Source organism: Balaenoptera acutorostrata, chromosome 3, assembly GCF_949987535.1.
Source record: "Balaenoptera acutorostrata chromosome 3, mBalAcu1.1, whole genome shotgun sequence".
Lineage (NCBI taxonomy): Eukaryota > Metazoa > Chordata > Mammalia > Artiodactyla > Balaenopteridae > Balaenoptera > Balaenoptera acutorostrata.
Window position 1 is genome coordinate 119,026,826 of NC_080066.1, and position 21,891 is coordinate 119,048,716.

The 21,891-nt window shown below is 37.4% G+C and overlaps 2 protein-coding genes across 5 annotated transcripts in view; one reads left to right on the top strand and one right to left on the bottom strand.

Moving 5' to 3' along the window:
- SLC25A21 (solute carrier family 25 member 21) overlaps window positions 1-12,971 on the bottom strand; it is a 514,834-nt gene extending 501,863 nt beyond the window's left edge. The window contains exon 1 of the mRNA XM_057544322.1: window positions 12,906-12,971. The gene's annotated coding sequence lies outside the window, so the exon portion shown is untranslated. The remainder of the gene's footprint in view (window positions 1-12,905) is intronic.
- Window positions 12,972-13,104: 133 nt separating this feature from the next.
- MIPOL1 (mirror-image polydactyly 1) overlaps window positions 13,105-21,891 on the top strand; it is a 336,113-nt gene continuing 327,326 nt past the window's right edge. For 2 of the 4 annotated variants that reach the window (XM_057543812.1, XM_057543817.1), the window contains exons 1-2: window positions 13,105-13,342; window positions 13,731-13,799. Coding sequence is in view for 1 of the 4 variants with exons in the window: in XM_057543817.1 (XP_057399800.1) it covers window positions 13,787-13,799 (13 nt within the window). In the remaining 3 variants the exon portion in view is untranslated. The remainder of the gene's footprint in view (window positions 13,343-13,730; window positions 13,800-21,891) is intronic. The other 2 variants (XM_057543811.1, XM_057543814.1) reach the window with 1 other exon arrangement.

Consider the following 21,891-nt stretch of genomic DNA (forward strand, 5'->3'; position numbering starts at 1 on the left):
ACTTTCCTCCTAGGAGCTTCCCAGGTTCACTTAGAACTAATTTTAGACCCAATTCTAAAAAGGTTGATAGGGTGGATATCTAATATCTTGGTTCACAGCAGATTAGAAAAAACAAACTAAGAGAATAGGGCAGGGACCTTCCTGGCGGCAAAGTGGTTAAGACTCTGTGCTCCCAATGCAGGGGGCCCAGGTTCAATCCCCAGTCAGGGAGTTAGATCCCACATGCATGCCACAACTAAGGAGCCAGCGAGCCGCAACTAAGGAGCCCACCTGCCACAACTAAGGAGCATACCTGCCACAACTAAGAAGCACGCCTGCCACAACCAAGACCCCATGCAACCAAATAAATAAAATAAATAAATATTTTTAGAAAGAGAGAATAGGGCAGAGGGAAATCGAGAGATTATAGAAAAGTGAAGAGCAATCTGCAACCTTCAGGCCATATTCAGCCTGCCTTGCAAATTGTAATAATTACAATATTCATGTAATGCTTACTTATGAAAGGCACTGGGCTAAGAATTTCGTTACCCATTATCTCATTCATAATATCATAGAGATATTCTCATCTTACAAATGAGGAAATTCTGGCACAGAGGTTAGGTAACTTTTGCCTGAAGTCACACTGAATATTTGAGATATTATTTGAACCTAAGTATATATAATTTAGGAGGCCTATTTCTGAATCACTAGCTATATTGTTTTTATGGTCTAATTGTTATTTCAGCTTTTCTACCCATACAGAAAAGATGTACAATTATTCAGAGTAAATAGCTTGTGGTAAAGTCAAAGGACTTTCATAAACAATGACTTGATAATATGTATCAGGAACTTTATACATCTGAAGTTAGAAAAGCACTAACTTCAGTGCCATAAATTTTATTATGTGTAAATAGTGTGAATTTTCTATTTATCAAGTCAGGGTTTCTTGACAACAGCACCATTGACATTGTGGGCCAGATAATTCTTTGTTATAGGAGGGTGTCCTGTGCAATGCCAGATATTTAGCAGCATTCCTAGTCTCTACCCACTAGCTGCCAGTAGCAACTCCTTCCCCATTTGTGACAACCAAAAATGTCTCCAGACATAGCCAGATGTCCCCTGCAGGGGAAAAATGCCCTTAGTTGAGAATCACTGGTTTAAGTAAAAGAGCTAATATAATAGTGAAGCCTATTTTAACTTTCGACAATCATGGAATGACAGATCTGGAAGAGACTTTAATCGATTTCTTATTTGACAGTTCAGGAGATTGAGATGTGAAGAGATTGAGGGCCTTGGCTAAATTACCAAACTATTTAGGGGAAGAGTTGGGTGGGAAAGCCTGACATTTCCTGACTTTAGAACTGATAATCTAGGCATTGATGTCTGGGCTATTTCCCATAAATTGAATTGAATATTGTGGTTACAGTAGCCAGAGTGATCCTTTTAAAGCATATTTCACATATTACTCACCTGTTCTAAGCCATCCAGTGGTTTCCTGTGATCCTTAGAATAGAATCCAATGTCTTAGCCATAGCCCTAAAGATCCTATGTAATTTGGCTTAGGGCTACCACCTCAGACTCTTTTCCTAATCCTTTTCTCTTTCACCCTGCTCTCGTCACACTGATTTTGGGGGGCATTCCTTTGAACATTCCCAAGCACGCTCCCCCTCTTTGCATTTTGCTTTTCCTTATGCCAGGAAGGTCCTTTTCCTAGACATTCCCATGACTTGCTTCTTCACTTCTTTCAGGCCATCGACACAAATATTACTTTGACAGGCAGGCTTTACCTGTGTAAAATTGTACTTCTCCTTAATCTTTTCACACTTTATCTAGACTGATTTATTTTTCTTCATTACAATTTTCAACCCCTAGATATATTCTGTATTTTTTTGTTTATTCTTAGTCTTTTCCTCCTTCTGAATGTAAAGTCCATGAAAAAGTGACTGTAATACTGCCTGGCACATAGTAGGCATGTAATAAATATTAATTCAGTGTATGAATCATAGTCATGCCAGAAGAACACCTCATACCCTTTAAGTCATCACTCCACATTTACCCCTTCCCCAGCTTCTGGCAACCACTGATATACTTTCTGTCTCTATGGATTGGCCTATTCTGAATGTTTCATATAAAAGGAATCATACAATATGTAACCATTCATGTCTGACTTCTTTCACTTAGCACCATATTTTAGAAATGCATCCAAGTTGTAGGATGTATCAGTACTCCATTCCTTTTTATGACTGAATAATATTCCATTGTATGTTGCATATTTTGTTTATCCATTCATTTGTTGATAGACATTTGGATTGTTTCCACCTTTAGGCTATTATGAATAATGCTGCTATAAACATTTGTGTACAAGTCTCATTTCTCTTAGGTATATACATAGGAGTGGAATTGCTGGAACTACCAACTGTTTTCCACAGTGGCTTTACCATTTTACACTTCCACAGCAATTTACAAAGCTTCCTGTGCCTCTGCATTCCTCCCCAAACTTGTTATTTTCCATTTAAAAAAAATTATAGCCATCATTATTGGTTTGAGAATGTGAAGTGGTATCACATTGTGGCTTTGATTTGCATTTCCTCAATGACCAATGAAGTTAGCCATTTTTTCATGTGCTTGTTGGCCATTTGTATATCTTCTTTGGAAAAATGTCTATTAAAGCCCATTCATTGCTCATTTTTTAATTGGGTTGTTTGTCTTTTTGCTATTGAGCTGTAAGAGTTCTTTGTACATTCTGGATATTAAACTTTATCAGATATATGATTTGCAAATGTTTCTTCCATTCTTTATTTTCTTGATAATGTCCTTTGATGCACAAGTTTTTAATTTTCATGAAATCCAAAAGCTGAATAGTCTATTCTTTCCCCACTGAATGGCCCTGGGACCCTTGTCGAAAATCAATTGGCCATAGATACTTGGGTTTCTTTCTGGGCTCTCTATTCTTTCCATTGGTCAATATGTCTATCCTTATGCCTGTACCTATTTTGATTAATATAGCTTTGAAAACTTTGAAATCAGAACACGTAAGTTCTCCAGCTTTTTCTTTTTCAATATTGTCTTGACTATTTGGGGGCCCTTGCAATTCCATATGAACTTGAGCATCAGCTTGTTAATTTATGTAAGAAAGGCCATTGGAATTTTCATAGGGATTGGACTGAAGCTGCAGGTCACTTTGGACAGTAGTACCATCTTAACAATATTAACAATATTAAGTCTTCTAATCTATGAATATGGACTGCCTTTCCATTTAATTATCTTTAATTTCTTTCAACACTGCTTTGTAGTTTTTAGTATACAAACCTTTCACTTCCTTGGTTAAATTTATTACTAGGTATTTTATTATTTTGGATGCTGTAGTAAGTGAATTTTTAAAAATTTCCTTTTGGATAATTCATTGCTGGTATATGGAAACACAACTGATTTTTGTATATTGATATTGTAACCTGCAACTCTGCTGAATTCATGTATTAATTTTTTGGTGGATTCTTCACGATTTTTTTCTACATAGAATCATTTCCTTTGCAAATAGGGATAGTTTTACTTCTCTTCCAGTTTGGAGGCCTTTTATTTCTTTCTTGAATAATTGCTCTCTCTAGGACTTCCAGTACAATGCTGAATAGCAGTGATGAAATTGGGTGTTCTTGTCTTGTTCCTGACATTAAATATGATGTTACCTGTTGATTTTTCATAAATGCTTTTTATCATGTTAAGGAAATTTCCTTCTATTCCTATTTTTCTGAGTGTTTTAACATGAAAGGAGGTTGAATTTTGTCAAATGATTTTTCTACATCTATTGAGATAATCACGTAGGTATTTTTCTTTTGTTACATTAATATGATGTACTACATGGATTGATTCTATTATGTCAAAACACCTTTTTATTCTTCAAAAGTGGGATAAATCTCACTTGTTCATGGGGTGTAATCCTTTTAATGTGCTTTTGAATTTGGTTTGCTAGTATATTTGCATTGTAAGGGATATTGGTCTGTAGTTTTCTTGTGATATCTTTTTCTAGCTTTGGTAGCAGGGAAATGCTGGTCTCATAGAATGTATTAGGAAGTATTTCCTCCTCTCTATTTTTTGAAAAAGTTTGAGTAGAATCAGTGTTAATTCTTTAAATGTTTGGTAGAATTCATCTGTGAAGCCATCTGGTCTTGAACTTGTTTTTATTGGAATGGTTTTAATTACTGATTCAATCTCTTTACTTGTAGGTCTGTTGAGATTTTCTATTCTAGAGTAAGTTTTGGTAATGTATTTTGAGGAATGTGTCCATTTCATCTAAATTATTTAATTTGTTGGCATACAACTGTACATAATATTCTCTTATAATTCTTTCAACTTCTGTAAGGCCAGTAGTAATGTCCCCACTTTCATTTCTCATTTTATTAACATCTTCTCTCTTTTTTCTTAGTCAATGTTGCTAAAGTTTTGACAATTTTAAAACATTTTTGAAGAACCAACTTTTGGTTTAGCTAATTTTATTTTTTCCCCTATTCTCTATTTCATTCATCTCAGCTGTAATCTTATTTCTTTCCTTCTGCTGTTTTCTCCATTTTCTAATTCCTTAAAGTGTAAAGTTAAGCTATTGATTTGAGATGTCTTCTTTTTTAATATAGTCATCTACAGCTATGAATTTCCCTCTGAGCACTGCTTCTGTTGCATCCCATAACCTTGGTATGTTGTGTTTTCATTTTCGTATTTCTCAAGTTATTGATATGGGTTGAATTGTGTCCTCTAAAAAAGATGAGTTGAAGTCCTAATCCCCAGTACCTCAGAATATGACCTATTTGGAAATAGGGTATTTACAGAGTAATCAAATTAAAATGAGGTCATTAGGGTGACCCTAGTCCAATATGATGTATCCTTATAAAAAGAGGAAATTTAGGCACAGGTAGACATGCACAGAGGGAAGACTATGTCAAGAGACGTGGAAAATGCCACTTAATTACAGCTGTCTGTAGTATGTTTTGAACTCAGGAAGTGTGAGGCCTCCACTTTGTTCTTCTTTCTCAAGATTGCTTCAGCTACTCAGAGGGTTTTGTGGCTCCAAATGAATTTTAGGATTTTTTTCTACTTTTGTACAAAATGCCATTGGGATTTTGATAGGGATTGCACTGAATCTGTAGATCACTTTGGGTAGTATGGACATTTTAAAAATATTGTCTTCCAATTTACAAGCATGAATGTCTTTCCATTTATTTGTACCTTCTTTGATTTCTTTTAGAAATATTTTATAGTTCTCAGTGTACAAGTCTTTCACTTCCTTAGTTAAGTTTATTGCTAATTATTTTATCCTTTTTCATGCTATAGTAAGTGCAATCATTTTCTTAATTTCCTTTTCAGGTTGGTCATTGTTAGTGTATAGAAACATAACTGATTTCTGTGCATTGGTTTTTATATCCTAAAACCTTGCTGAAATTGTTTATTAGTTGTAGTAGCTTCATTGTGGAACCTTTAGGATTTTCAAAGTATAAAATAATATCATCTGCGAAGAGAGCTAATTTTACTTCTTTATTTCCAATTTGGATGTCTTTTATTAGTTTTTCTTGCCTGACTGATCTGACTAGGAATCCCTGTTTTATGTTGAATAGTGATGGTGAGAGTGCGCATCCTTGCCTTGTTCCTGATCTTAGGGGAAAAGCTTTCAGACTTTCACCACTGAGCATGATGCTTGCTATAGGCTTTTTATTATGTTGAGATAGTTTCCTTCTATTCTTAGTTTTGTTGAGTCCTTTTTTTTTAATTTTTAAAAAGTACTAATTAATTAAATAATTAATTTTGGCTGCGCTGGGTCTTAGTTGTGGCATGCGGGATCTTTGTTACAGCATGTGGGATCTTTAGGTGCGGCACACGGACTTCTTAGTGGCAGCACATGGGCTTCTTTCTTGGGGCATGTGGGCTTCTTAGTTGCAACATGCGGAATTCTTAGTTGCGGCATGTGGACTCTTAGTTGTGGCATGCATGTGGGATCTAGTTCCCTGACCAGGGATCAAACCTGGGCCCCCTGCATTGGGAGCATGGAGTGTTACCCTCTGGAACATGAGGAAAGTCCCTGTTTCACGTAATCATGAAAGAGTGTTGAGTTTTGTCAAATTCTTTCTGTTTCAATTGAGATGGTTATGTGGTTTTTGTCCTTTGTTTTGTTAATGTAGTATATTATATTGATTGATTTCTGTATGTTGAAAAATCCTTGCATTCCAGGTAAAAATCCCACTTGGTGATGGTAGATAATCATTTTAATGTGCTGTTGGATTCAATTTGGGAGTATTCTGTTGAGGATTTTTTCATCATTGTTCATCAGGGATGTTGGTCTGTAGTTTTCTCTTTTTGTGTCTTTGGTTTTGGTATCAAAGTATGCTGGCCTCATAGGATGAGTTTGAAAATGTGCTTTCCTCTTCAATTCTTTGGAAGTCTGAGGAGGATTGGTGTTAATTCTTAAATGTTTAGTAGAATTCTCCAGTGAAGCCATCTGGTCCAGAACTTTTCTTTGTTGGGAGGTTTTTGATTACTGCTTCAATCTTCTTACTAGTTATAGGTCTGTTCAGATTTTTTATTTCTTCTTAATTCAATCTTGGTAGGTTGTGTGTTTCTAGGAATTTATCAACTTCTCCTAGGTTAAACATTTTGTTGGCATATAATTGTTTATAGTTGTCGCTTGTGGTCCTTTTTAATTCTGTGACATCAATGATAATGTCTCCTATTTCATTTCTAATTTAATTATGAGTCTTTTTTTTTTTTCCTTAGTCTACGTAAGGGCTTATCAATTTTGTTGATCTTTAAAAAGATCAACTTTGGCTTCGTTGATTTTTTAAATTGTTTTTCTAGTCTATTTCATTTATCTCTGCTCTAATCTTTATTATTTCTGCCCTTCTTTTACTTTTGGGCTGCCTTTGGTCTCCTTTTCCTAGCTCCTTGAGGTCTAAAGTTAGGTTGTTGACTTGAGATCTTTTTTTTTTTAATGTAAGCATTTACTACTATAAACTTCCCAATTAGTATTCCTTTTGCTTCATCCCCTAGTTTTGGTACGTTGTAGTTTTGTCTCCAGATAGTTGCTAAATTCTCTTGTGATTTCTTCTTTGACCTACTGGTTATTTAATAGTGAGTTATTTAATTTCCATATATTTGTGGATTTTCCTGTTTTCCTTGTTGTTGATTTCTAGTTTCATTTCACTGTGATTGGAGAAGGTACTTTATATTATTTCAAACTTCTTAAATTTGTTAAGACTTGTTTTCTGGCCTAACATATGTTGGAAATGTTCCATGTGTGCTTAAGAGTGTGTATTCTGCTATTGTTGGGTGTAGTGTTGTTTATGTCTGTTAGGTTGAACTGGTCTATAGTGTTGTTCAAGTTTTCTGTTTCCTTATTTGATCTTCTGTTTTGCTGTTCTACCTCTAATTGAAAGTTGGGTATTAAAGTCTCCTATTATTATATTGTAATCTATTTCTCCCTTCAGTTCTGTCAATGTTTGCTTCATATATTTAGGAGTTCTAATGTTAGGTGCACATATATTTATAAATTGTTATGTCTTGCTGGTGAATTGACACTTTTATCATTATATAATGTCCATCTTTGTCTCTTGTGACAGTTTCTATCTTAAAGTCTATTTTATCTGGGACTTCCCTGGTGGCACAGTGGTTAAGAATTTGCCTGCCAGTGCAGGGGACATGGGTTAGAGCCCTGGTCCCAGAAGATCCCACATGCCGTGGAGCAACTAAGCCCATGTGCAACAACTACTGAGCCTGCGCTCTAGAGCCCGCGAGCCACAACTACTGAAGCCCGTGTGCCTAGAGCCTGTGCTCCACAACAAGAGAAGCCACCACAATGAGAAGCCTGCACACCGAAATGAAGAGTAGCCCCCACTTGCCGTAACTAGAGAAAGCCCACATGCAGCAATGAAGACCCAACACAGCCAAAAATTTTAAAAATAAAAATAAATTAAAAGTCTATTTTGTCTGATTCAAGTATGGCCATTCCTGCTCTCTGCAAGTTCTGATTGTATGGAATATCTTTTTTCTTCCTTTCACTTTTAACCTGTGTTTCCTTAGATCTAAAGGGAGTCTCTTGTAGGCAACACATAGTTGATCTTGTTTCCTCATCCATTTAGCCAATGTACATATTTGAATTGGGGTGTTTAATACATTTACATTTAAAGTAATTACTAATAGGGAAAGACTTCCTATTGTCGTTTTTTTTTTTTTAAAGATTTAATTTTATTTTTATTTTTTTGTCTGCGTTGGGTCTTTGTTGCTTCGCGCGGGCTTTCTCTAGTTGTGGTGAGTGGGGGCTACTCTTCCTTGTGGTGCACAGGCTTCTCATTGCAGTGGCTTCTCTTGTTGCGGAGCATGGGCTCTAGGCACGTGGGCTTCAGTAGTTGCGGCACACAGGCTCAGTAGTTGTGGCTCACGGGCTCTAGAGCGCAGGCTCCATAGTTGTGATGCATGGGCTTAGTTGCTCCACAGCATGGGGGATCTTCCTGGACCCATGTCCCTTGCATTGGCAGGTGGATTCTTATCCAATGCACCACCAGGGAAGTCCCACCATTTTCTTAATTGCTTTTTGTATGTCTTGTAGTTTTTTTCCTATCCCTTCGTTTATTCTCGTCATTTTTAAATGTCTCATTGATTTTTTTTATAGTGACATGTTTTGATTCCCTTCTCCTTCCCCATTATGCATATTCTATGTATTTTCCTTGTGGTTACCATTGCAATTACCTAAAACATCTTAAAGTTGTAACAATCTACTTTAACCTGATAAAAAATTAATTTCAATTGCATATAAAAACTCTATTCCTTTACATCTCTGTCCCACCCTGTATGTTGACACACACAAAAGATGACTTCTTTTTATGTTGCATATCCATTAACACAGATCTGTAATTATTTCTCATGCTTTCATGTTTTAAATTCTATACCACATTTAAAAGTGATTGATGCATCTACATTACAATACTGTAGGATTCTGTATTTGTCTATAAATTTATCTTTACCAGAGAGTTTTATATTTTCATGCGGTTTTGTGTTGCTGTTTATCATTCTTTCACTTCAACTTGAATGGTTTCCTTCAGCATTTCTTGTAGGGCAGGACTAGTGGTGATGAACTCCTTCAGATTTTATTTATCTGGCAAAGTCTTTTTCTCCTCTGTTATTCAAAGACATTTTTGCAGAATATAGTATTCTTGATTGGCAGTTTTTTTCTTTTTCCTTCAGCACTTTGAATTCATCATTCCACTCCCTTCTAGACTGAAAAGTTTCAGCTTAGAAATCTGCTTGTATTCTAATAGAAGCTCCTTTGTACAGGACAAGTTGTTTTTCTCTTGCCATTTTCAAGATTCACTCTTTGTCTCTAATTTTTTAATAGTTTGATTATAATGTATCTCAGTGCAGGTCTTTACATTTATCTAGTTGGAGTTTTTGAGCCTCCTGAATTTGTATGTCCATTTCTCTCAGATTTGGTGAGACTGCAGTCATTATTTCTTCAAATAGGCTCTCTGTCCTCTCTTTTTCTTCTCCTTCTGGGACTCCCGTTATGCTTATGTTATTCTACATGTTGGTGTCCCACAAGTCCCTTAGCCTCTCTTCATTTCTCTTCATTCTTTTTTCTTCTTGTTCCTCTGCCTAAGTGATTTTGAAAGTCCTGTGTTCGATTTCCCTGATTCTTCTCTCTCTGGTGAAGAATTCAGTTTCAGAATTTGTTTGTGTCTTCTCCATAGTTTCTACCTCTTTGTTAATGTTCTCATTTGTTAATGTATTGTTTTCCTAACTTCATCAATTATTGATCTGTGCTCTCTTTTAATTCACTGAGCATCCATATGGTGGTTATTTTGAATTCTTTGGTAACTCATATATCTCCATTTCTTTAGGGTAGGTATCAAATTTAATTTTTCTTTCAATGGGTCATGTTTCCCTGTTTCTTTGTATGGCTTGTCATCCTCTGTTGGGACTTCAGCATTTGAAAAATCAGCCACCTCTCCCAGTTTTTGTGGTCTGGTTTCATACAGGGAGGACTTTCTACAATCAATCCAGCTAGAGATCCTGGAGACCTCTTAAAGCCTTATCTGGAGATGTGACCACTTTGGGCTTGTGCGTGTAATCTAATAATTGAAGAGGTTTGCCAGTTTCTACTCAGGATCTCCCTCTGGCACCTGTCTGCAATACTGTGGCCTCTGTGGCGCAGTAGTAAGCTGTAGTACTGGACTTCCACCTAGCTTCTGTCTGTAGTATGGTGGACTCTGGGGCACATTGATTGCTTTTGTTCTCAGCAGCCCCAAACTGGCCACCCATTCTTGTCAATACTTAGATTCAGGCAAGATAGAAACCAGTCACTCAGGCACTTTCTTGAAAATTCAGATCACTGGACATGTGTTCTACTCCTTTCTCTCCTCAGGGAGAAGATGGGAGTTGAGGGTTTCCTCCCAATCATGTTATATTGGGGGTGGATCACTTGCAAGTGAGTGCCACAAAATTTCCCACTAGGCATTGGTACAGTTGGTTTCACACTAACCTTGGGTGCAGGACCCACTTAACTGGTTTCTGGATTTCTCACAAAGACAATTGGCCCATGTATTATTGTTAAGTTTGTGTCTCCATGGGAGAAGGAGGGTATGGGGTTGCATATTCTGCCATTTTCTTAATGTCACTCCTGATTTTAATCCTTTTAAATGAATTGTATTTATGATATAGATTATGGTCTGTCTTGGAATATTTTATGCAGACCTGAAAAGAAAGTGTATCCTGCTGTTAATCGGTGTTCTATAAACGTCAATTAGGTAAGTTGGTTAATAGAGTTGTGGTTGATAGTGTTGTTCAAGTCTTACATACACTTACTGATTTTCTGTCTGCTTGTTCTATCAATTTCTGAGAGATGAGTGTGAAATCTCTGACTATAATTTTATATTAATTGTGAACTTCTCTCTGCGGTGCTACCACATTTTGCTTTATGTATTTTGAAGCTCTGTTATTAGGTACATAAGAAAGGGAATGGTGGAAGATAAATAGATACTGAGATCAGGAGAGGATTAAGCTCAGAATTGCAAATTAAAACAAGATACCCTTTACAATAAAAATCTATCTATTTAACTAATCTTATAGTTTCTGTTTCTCTAGAGAACCCTGACTAATACACATGACATTCTCAGCTACTTGTATGCATAGTTTTTATTCATTATTTCATTTCCACAACTGATTGGTGTGGCTGGCACATTGTGGGAGGCTGATGATATTTGTGAACTTAAAGTATTCATGATCTGACATTCTTTTGCTCTCTAATGAAAAAGAGGTTCATTTTCTTTGCCCTCTCATACTTATCCAACTTATAGGAGGGATAAGGACATAGACAACATCTTTGATAATTAGCTTGAGAAGAGAAGAAAAGCTCTAATTGGTGCCTTTCATTCCTTGTAGACTGGCAACTGTTGGCAAGATAGAGAATGAAAAATGTACATGTGAGTGATGGTGGTGGTGCAAGGCGGTTGAGAAAAAATTAGCTCTTGTGGTATGAAAAGTTCAGGAAAAGAACATTAAGGAGTAACCTCGGGTAAGTTGGAGGAAGGACTAAGGAGAAAAGGCATAATGTTTGAGCTCACTGAATAAAAACAACAGAAGAAAAAACATGTTACTAAAAGGAAAGAAAATATGGATTTTCTCCTTACCCTGGAGACTTCTGGCATCCAGATAATGAGTTTTAAAAAACCAGGGTTAATGCACCTTTACCCCCCCAAAAAATAGTATATGCATGTTCTCTAAATTTAACCTATAAATTCATTATTTGACTTTTCTCAGTGTTGTGGTCACTATCTCCCCCTTATTTCTTGTTATTCCTTAGCTAGAAAAAGCAACTTTCCCTCCTTTCTCTTACATAAATTTGAGTTGGCCTTAAACCCTTTCACAAATCATTTTTCCTGATTAGGGTACCCTTGCCATCTACTCTGACAAACTATATCACTCCTCTTTTGCCTCATATATTTTTATGGTACTTTTTGTCCATAAATATCTGATTCAGACCTTGACTGAAGTAAAGAAAAATGCATTTCAAAGCTGAATCTATAAACAAAAAACCTCTTCAGAGCACTGCGCATTCATTACAATATAATAACCAAGAGTTTGTGAATATTATAACCTATTTTCTTCCAACTAATTTACATCCAGTTTTTTCATGTTTTCTTTTTTTTTTACTCCTCTTTTTTACTAAAGTGTAAGTTCCTTTCATTAACTTTAACCACTAACTTGGGAAACTGTCAACACTTCATATTATGCCTGTTTTTCGGGAATGTGTAAGAAATCATCATTATTGCTTATTATGCAAACCCAGAGAGTCCCTGGCACATAGTATGTGCTCAATAACTATGTGGTGTCTTAAGGAGTTAACGTGACATTCGTAAAAGAAATACTGATCTGTAGTGCAAGAAAACCACATGTGAATTACTATCAGCTGTAGTCCTTTCTTGTTTCAACAGGGAGGTACACGAATTGAGGACTTAATTTTTTAATTCTGTAAGGCTCAACATTTTGTCTTAAAGAATCCATATACTGAACGTTAAGTATCCATATCTCTTTCTTAAGTACTTAAATCAAAAGTTAACCATCTCCAAGTTTTAGTCTGAAGCATTCTTTGTCTAGGAGCTAGGTATTGCTTTTTGCTTATCCAACTGGAGCCCAACTGCGGCCTTTTTCATTCAACCATCCCTTCCCAGCACGGCCCTCTTCTCTCCCTGGGGTCCCATCCCCACTGTCCCTCTCACCCCAAAACACACACAAACAAAACCGGAAACCACAATTCCGCCTGCTCCTGTGGAGACTCGACAACGCTCAAGTTGGGGCCACAAGACACGTTTTTAAGCACGCAGTTTCCCTCCTCTAACCACATTAGGTTTTGTCCGGGGAATATTTTACTCTCACAGAATGCGTCCGTCGTCTCAGACCTGACAACCGTAGCGCTCTGCGGAGCAGCCGAGGGGAGACTACTAACACCGCCTTCTAACTTCCCGAAACTCCAGCGAAGACTTCCCAAGCTCGCTCCTTTGCCCGGAGGCCCCGCCCCCGCCCCGCCCCCGCCCCCGCCCCAAGTCCCTAGTGGTGCGGCACGCGCATGCCCGGTGTGCGCCGCCTGCCCCCGCCCGGCGCCCGCTCAGCCTCTCCTCCCCTTGGGCCCCCTCGCGCGGCTGGCGGCTGGCTCGCTCCCCGGTCGCGGCCCGTGGGGACGTTCGCAGGCGAGCGCACCTCCCCGCGCGGAAGAGCCCCGGTCTGGGAGGCCCCGAGTGAGCGTCGATTGGTTGACGTGGTGCCTGCGCGTCGGGCCTGAGAAAGTCTGGGCGAGCGCGCAGAGTCGGCTCCTGGGGCGGTGCGGGGCGCATCTCAGGTAAACGGGTAGGGTGGGAGGTTTGGGCGACCGGAGAAAAGGAGGAGTGGGTTGAGGCCAGACGTGGAATTTCCGGCTGTAGCCTCCTTGGAGAAGGGGCCGCGCAGAAACTGCACCCGGTGAAGGTTGGCCCCGTGCGGCCGGGAGTGATGGGGCTCCCTCGAAGGTCAGCGTCGTGGGGCCCTCCGGTCTTCTTTCTGGGCATGATTTCGGCATCTTCCCCTGTTTCCTATTACAAGAGTTCTGCAGCTGAGCATATATTCAAGAGTGTAGGTTTTTGTTTGTTTGCTTTTCCCTTAAGAGGCAGTGAATTGGAGGGTTCAGGTCCTGGCTCAACCTATGATTGACTCTGTGCCCTTGAGAGTCACTCATTCGTTTTGTATTTCAGGTCTCACACTTGAAAGTTTCGGCAAAGAATGTGTGCTTCTTTAGGCACGCTGAGCCATGCTGTACAAAGGTACTGTTAGAATTTTGGGGGGTTCACAATGTCTCTGGGCCCACATTTCGCTGACTGGAAGGTGACACCACCCGACAGTTATTTGTGAAGTACTTTAAGCTCCATGGATGAAAGGAACTGGATAAACACAAGATAACAGCATTATTAGACAGGATGTTGTAGAAAGAAAAAACTTTCCACAAGAACAGGCTTTTTGAAAAGCTCCTTTGAACATTTTATGCAGATTAAATCACAGTGGTAGTAGACAAAGGTGAGCCAAAACAAAGGGCCAAACAAAACAACATTTTAAGGGTTTTTTTTTTTTTTTTCCTTCCCCAGATAACTTTCACAATAACAAGTTACTGGCTTTTCAAAGTTTCTCCTTGGGATCTAGTGTGGAACTAACCTAAAATGACGGTTACATAAACGTGGGTATCCTGTGCAATAGTATACCAAGAGAATTAATTAAAACAAAGCTGCTTTCTATATAAGGTAACAGGAATTAAGATATCTCACTGGGGAGAGGTAATGATGGCAAATCCGAAAAGTGAACGAGAGATGTACACAATTTTCCTTCAAAGGCATAGAGTTTGTAGATATGATATGTTTCTAGTGTGTTAATTATTAATTTATTTTTATTTATTTATTTATGGCTGTGTTGGGTCTTCGTTTCTGTGAGAGGGCTTTCTCTAGTTGTGGCAAGTGGGGGCCACTCTTCATTGCGGTGCGCGGGCCTCTCACTATCGCGGCCTCTACTTCTTGCGGAGCACAGGCTCCAGACACGCAGGCTCAGTAGTTGTGGCTCACGGGCCCAGTTGCTCCGCGGCATGTGGGATCTTCCCAGACCAGGGCTCGAACCCGTGTCCCCTGCATTAGCAGGCAGATTCTCAACCACTGTGCCACCAGGGAAGCCCTAGTGTGTTAATTATTAAATCATAATAGACACACAGAAAAGTGCATGAATCATAAGTGTACAGCTCATTGAATTTTCACAAAGTGTGCATATCCAAGAAAAAACATCACTTGCATCCTAGAAGCCCCACTTTGTGTCCCCTTTCCAAAGGTATCCGTTATCTCAATTTCTGACATCAATGAATTTACTTATTATTGACTTTATATAAATAGAATCATACAGTTTATAGTCCTTTGTGTCTCACTTTTGCTCAATATTATATTCATGAGATTTATACAAGTTATGTAGCAGTATTCCATCCATTTTTGGGATATTACCAGTAGGGCTGCTCTGAACATTTTTTGTAAGTACTTTGGTGGACATATGTATACATTTCTGTTGGATGTATACCTACTGGTGAAATGGCTATATTATAGGATATGCAAATATGTATTTCTGGTATACACTACCAAAAAGTTGTTCAAATTAGTTGTCAGTTAACACTCCTGTTATCAGTGTTTGAGAATTTTGGCTCCTGCACATGTTTGCAACATTTAGCATTGTCCTTTTCATTTTACCCATTCTGGTGGGTAGTGATATCACATTGGGGTTTTTCCCTAATTCCCGTAAGGACTAATGATATTTAACACCTCTTCATATGTCTACGTATTGGCCATTTGGATATCTCCATTGGCAGGGGTTATCAAATTTTCTGTAAAGGGCTGGATAGTTAATATAGGCAGTCTTGCTTTGAAGAGTTTCAGTTAAAGCAGTCCTAGCTAGGACTGCCTATATTTTAGGCTTTGCAGGCCATATACAGTCTCTGTTGTATTTTCTTTCTTCCTTCTTTCCTTTTTTTTTTTTTTTTGCCTGCCTGTTTGCTTGCTTCCTTCCTTCCTTCATTTCATCCTTTGCTAACCACTATTATGTTGAAAAATGACTGTTCATGAATGACCATTTGATCTTCTGCTCATTGTTGGTGACATCATTAGATGGGGCTATACTGGAAAAGTATAAATACATAATAGTACTAAGTAATGTGTGCTGTAGTGTTTTGGTGTTAAATTTCAAATCTCTAAACATACTTCCTTTGCTTTTTACCAGTTTTACCTTGAGACTAATTAGAGACCTCTTTGAGACTTCTCTAAATTGTTCTTATTGCTCCTGCTATCTCCCATCCCTTTAAAGCTGACAAACAAAAAAGAGGTTAAGAAGCAAGAAAAGAAAGGAAATACAACCCTTTGTTGATTTGCATAAAAGGCTAAGAAAGAGATGAATATGCAGGCAGTTGTCGACACTGAGTAAAAGTATAAAAAAGCATACCTACTTTTTGCAATACTTTGAGATGGATATTGTCTTTTGAGCAGTTCCATCATGGGATGGCTTGGTTGAAATTTATATCTACCCAATTGAATATGCTCATAATATAGGAAGTAACAGTCAATGGCTTGGGCCATGAAACTGAACTGCGGTACCCCTGCCCAAGTTGGAGGTGCTCTCTTCCTTAAATGCCTCATTGGGCTGTCCAGTTCATCTTCTCTTACTTTTGGTCCCCTGCCTTTCAGTCAGCACCAAAAGTATCAAAAAATCTTTTGAAAATATGTTAACATTTTTAGCTAACACTTTCTTTTTTTTAGATGGCTTATAGAAGTGAATTTAGGTATATACTTAGATATATGCTAATACTAATGAGAGGCTTGGGGCAGTCTCCATCAATGTGATGTTTTCTTTGATATGGATGATCTTGCTTGATTGTTACGCAGACACAGATTTAAGATAACCACTGGGCCCCAGTTTCCACCACCAACCCACTGGTGTCCTTAAGCCTTTCTTATATAGAAATTTTGGATCCAGTTATGCATTGATTTATGTGTGTGTTTATATACACACACATATTTTGACTAATACAAATACCTTTCTGCTTTATAATTGCCACACACAACAGTTGTACTTATGTACTTATGTTTTCACTGCACTTCTTGCACCAGAGTTGGAGTCATTACAAATTATTATGGCTGGTAAAGGGTTTATACTGGTGGAGGGGATTCTCTGACAAGTGAAAACCGCCTCCCACCCCTACCTGATATAGGAGCAAATAGGGTATTTATGTAGTAGAAATGTGTAATGATACTAGATCCCAATTGATGCTTCTGTGTTCATAAGGATATATCTGTCAGTTCAGTTGTTGTCATTAGCTTCCTCGAGTACCTGCTCCCATGGACGTTGCCTTCATTGCGTGCATTGCCATTGTTGACTTCTGGGACTGTCCACTTTCCAGGATTCCAGTGGGGACAAACCTTGCCCTTTTTGGTTGCAGTTTCTATTTTTAGATACTTCATTTAGGTTATACTTAATCTTGTTTACTTTGTTTAAGGTGACTATATTTCTCTGCTATGATCTATTATCTGTTGCTTTCATACTTGCCTTCCAGCAAATACCCTTATTACTAATATGTCCAGATACCTGGGACTGGGGCTGGGCAGAGTATAGTTAAGTTTCATCTCACATGCCACCTACAGAGATAAGCTTTAGGGTTTGATGAGAGAAAAAGAGATCTTGCACAACATTATCCAATTCTGGCTGCTCTTGTTAGTACTATTATTCTCTCTTCCTTTGAATTTATTGGATTTTGAGACTGTTATAAAGAAAGGATAGTGTTGTTTTAGGGTATTAATTGCGAAAGGAATACATTACAGTGCAAAGAGCACTGAGCATAAGAGCAGAATGAGTGCGGTTTACTACCTGTCTGTGTTAACCCTTCCTGCAACTCAGCTCTGTTTTGTAAAATGAGGCATTTTGACCAAGTAACTCTAATCCTTGGTAATCCTTTCCAAAAGACAGAGTAGAGAAATACAGGATTTAGAATTTAAGTAACCCTTGAGGTCGTTTAGGCTGCCCTCTCAGTTTTTTTCAGTGAAAATATTAAGACCTTGAGAGATTGTGTATAGTCCCATAGTTACTAGAATCCAGTTCTCCTAACTTTTTATTCCAGTTGCTTTTTCCATTATGCTGCTTATGATAGGCGGCCTTCTAAGATAACCCTGTATCTGTGTAGTCACAGTCTTGTGTAATCCCTTTCCCTTGACTGTAGACTAGACCTTGTAATAGAATATGGCGAGAAAGTGGTGGGATGTCACTTACGAGATTAGATTATAAAATACTATAATTTCCTTTTTTCTGGCGCACTCTTGCTTGCTCACTTTGATGAAGCCAACTGCCATATCATGAGTTGACCTATAGATAGCCTCACCCATCAAGGAATTGAGGGGAGCCTTTGGCCAGTAGCCTGTGCAGACCAACAACGCCCTAGGAACTGAATCCTGCCAACAACCACTGACGGAAGTTGGGAGATAGTGTCTGAGTTAAGCTTTGAGATGACTGTCGCCCTGGCTGACACTGTGGCCGCAACCTTGTGAGAGACTCTGAACTGAGAACCTAACTGAGCAACACCCAATTCCTCAGAAAGTGTGAGAAAACAAATGTGCATTGTTTTAAGCTGCTAAGTTTTGGGGTGGTTTATTAGGTAGCAATAGCTAACCAATAAAGTGCTCTTACTAATTTCAGAAAACTTTTAGTAAAAGGAATAATTCTCCTTGAAGTTTTTTATAAACATAGCTTCAATGTATTTTTAACATCTTAAGCATATTTGAGGATATTATTTTTACCTTTGTGCAAAGAAAAATATTAACCATTTAACTATTCTATGTTTGTTTTAACTTAATTGCTAGGTATTTGTTTTTCTCAAAAATGGCAACATAAAGAGATGATTACTTTGAAGGTTGGTTTCGTTTGGCGTTTCATTAAATTGGGTAATCATGGGACAAACTTACCATAGAACTGCTTTTGGCAATTGGTACCAGCACCTCTGATTCAGATATTGTCTGTATTGAAGGCCTTTTTAATTTAGATTTTATACTGCTTGGGATGTAGATAGCCAGGTAGTCTGCTCTTATTTATCTGCAGTTTTGCATTAGGGTGATTTGAGTATGTATAAATATTATTTTGAGAATTGCCTTTAGTATCCCTTGATTTATAAGTTTTGGAAGATACTAGAGTACAACAGGGATGATTTTACTGGAACCCTTAATCCTGAATCTTCTTTTATTTTTCTGTTGGAGCTTGCCAGCTTCTCATCTTCATAGTTTTATCTTGAGGTTTTTGCTACTGTGGAACAAGTTTTGAAAAACTGAAAAAATAAATAAATGAGTATATAAATAAATAATATAGATCAGTTAACTTTTAAATATCTTTATTGTGAAATTCAATACATGTAAAAAAGAAGTATATAAATATATGTGGACAGTTCAATGAATAAATAAAAAGTTAATACCCATGTAACTACCATCAGGTATTTTCAATTGAATAATCATTGAAATGAGTTTTGTATCTGGCTTTTTAAAAAATGTTGTATGAGTATGACTGTGTGTGTGTGTATGTGTGATGTAACTTCTGCAATTGATGGGTACAGTGCTTTATATGTGACTAGTAGGTGAAGTTTGTTAATGCTGTTGTTAAAATCTTTTCTTTCCTTACTGATGTGTGTGTATGTGTATGTGCGCACACCTGTGCTTGATTGTCAGTTACTGACAATTTACTATGTGTTAAATCTCGCTGTGTAATTTTGGATTCTATTTCTCCCTAGGAGTTTTCTGTCAATTTTTGATTTATTTATTTTGAAGTCATGTTATTGGAAGCGTAGTCAACTTTCTAATTAGTCTATCTTCCTATGAATTGAACCTTTGTTCCATGAAGAAGTGTTCCTTTTTATCTCTAGTAATGCTGTTTGTTTTAATGTCTAATCTGATTTTTGAAAAACTATTTTGAAATAATTTTAGACTTCCTGAAAAGTTGCAAAAATAGTACAGAGAGTTTCTGTAAACCTTTCACCCTGCTTCTAATGTTAACACAATGTATAATCATAGTACAATGATCAAAACCAAGAAATTAATATTGTTACAATACTAGTCACTATACATTTTATCACTAGTTTTCCCGTTACAGTAGTGTTCTTTTTCTGTTCTAGGACTCAATCCAGATCCCACATTGTATTTAGTTGTCATGTTTCCTGAGTCTTCTCCAATCTGTGACCTCTTTCTGATTTTGGTATAGCTGTATCAGCCTTCTTTTGATTAATGTGTACATAGAATTGGATTTTTAAAAATCCAGTGGGACATCTTTATCTTAAAATTGGAGCATTTGGTAGTTGGATCATTTCATCCATTCATATTTTATATTATTCCATTTTTTACCCTCTGTTATTTCAGAAATTATACATGTTTTGTAATTCTTTTAGTGGCTATTGTAGAAACTGTAGAATCCTGGAATGAATGCTTTCAGACCTTTCTTTATGCATTTCCTTATGTGTATATATGTATCCAAACACACGGTTTTGGTTTGCTTGCTTTTTTATTTTCTTAATATAACAGTGGTCATACTGTATTATTTTACAACTATCTCTTTTCTTTTATTAAGAAAATAATAAATGCATAACCATTATACACTCTTTCAAGCAACATAAATAAATAAAAAGTTGACAGCAAAACATTGCCCCAAATTCTATCACCCCAACAAAAATAACCTTCATTAAAAACCAGGTGTACAGCATTCTATGTTTATTTTCCTAAGAGTACTCAATTTAAATAAATAAAAAAGCCTAGACATAGGCACATGTTTGTGAAATTTCACAGCACCAAGAATAAAAAAAAAAAAAAGAAAGAAATCGGAAGGTTTCCAGAGAGAAAACCTAAAAAGAAAAAAGAATTGAATATATCAGCGTCAGTCTTCTTGACCAGCAGTATGGCTAGTTAACAATCAGTGAAGTATGGGAGTTAGAACAAAGATGTTTTCACACCTGAAAAGCCTCAGAAGTTGTGCTCTAGCAAAATAAAGAAGTGAAAGAAAGACCTGGATTGTAGGAAATAGTAAATTCAACCCAGGAAAACAGTGAAATGATGTCCCAGGAAGGACAGCTATATAGCAGGCCTAGAGAGCAGATGGTCCAGATTTGAGAGAAGCCTCCTCAGGAAGGAGGTTTCCAAGAAAGAAAGGATTAAGAGATCTTATATCCTCTGGGGCTGGAGTTTTCTCTGTGGAAGGTTTTTAAAACTATGAATTCAATTTCTTTAATAGATGTAGGGCTATTCTGGTTATCTATTCTTACTGAGTTAGCTTTGGTAGATTGTATCTTTCAAGGAATTTGTCAAATTTATAGGTGTGAAGTTATTTGTAATATTCCCTTTTTATCTTTTTAATGTCTATGGGATTGTTTTAATATCCTCTTCTTCTTCCTGATATTGACAATATATGTCATCTTTATTTTTATCTTGATCAGTCTGGCCAAGAGGGTATCAATTTCATTGCTCTTTTCAAAGAACCAGCTTTTGGTTTCATTGATTTTTCTATGTTGATTTCACATTTTCAGTTTCATTGATTTTTGCTCTTTACCATTTCCATCCTTCTGTTTACTCTGAGTTTAATTTTCTCTTAATTTTGCATTTTTTTAAAGGCAGAAGCTTAAGTACTAATGAGAGGCTGTCCTCCCCCCCCTTTTAAAAAAATTTTTATGGGAGTACAGTTGATTTACAATGTTGTATTAGTTTTAGGCGTACAGCAAAGTAAATCAGTTATACATATACATCTATCCACTCTTTTTTTTTTTAGATTCTTTTCCCATATAGTCCATTACAGAGCGTTGAGTAGAGTTCCCTGTGCTATACAGCAGGTTCTTATTAGTTATTGATTTTATATATAGTAGTGTGTATATGTCAGTTCCAATCTCCCAGTTTATCCCTTCCCCCACTTATCCCCCTGTAACCATAAGTTTGTTTTCTACATCCATGACTCTGCTTCTGTTTTGTAAGTAAGTTCATTTGTACTTTTTTTTTTTAATATTCATTTATTTATTTATTTGGTTGCACCAGGTCTTAGTTGCAGCACGTGGGATCTTCGTCGCTGCATGCAGGTTCTTCAGTTGTGGCACGTGGATCTTTAGTTGCATGGCATGCGGGATCTTTTTAGTTGTGGCATGGGAACTCTTAGTTGTGGCACATGGGATCTAGTTCCCTGCCCAGGGATCGAACCTGGGCCCCATGCCTTGGAAGCGTGGCGTCTTAGCCACTGGACCACCAGGGAAGTCCCTGTACCCTTTTTTTTTGGATTCCACATGTAAGCGATATCATATGATACTTGTCTTTCTGTGTCTGACTTACTTCACTCAGTATG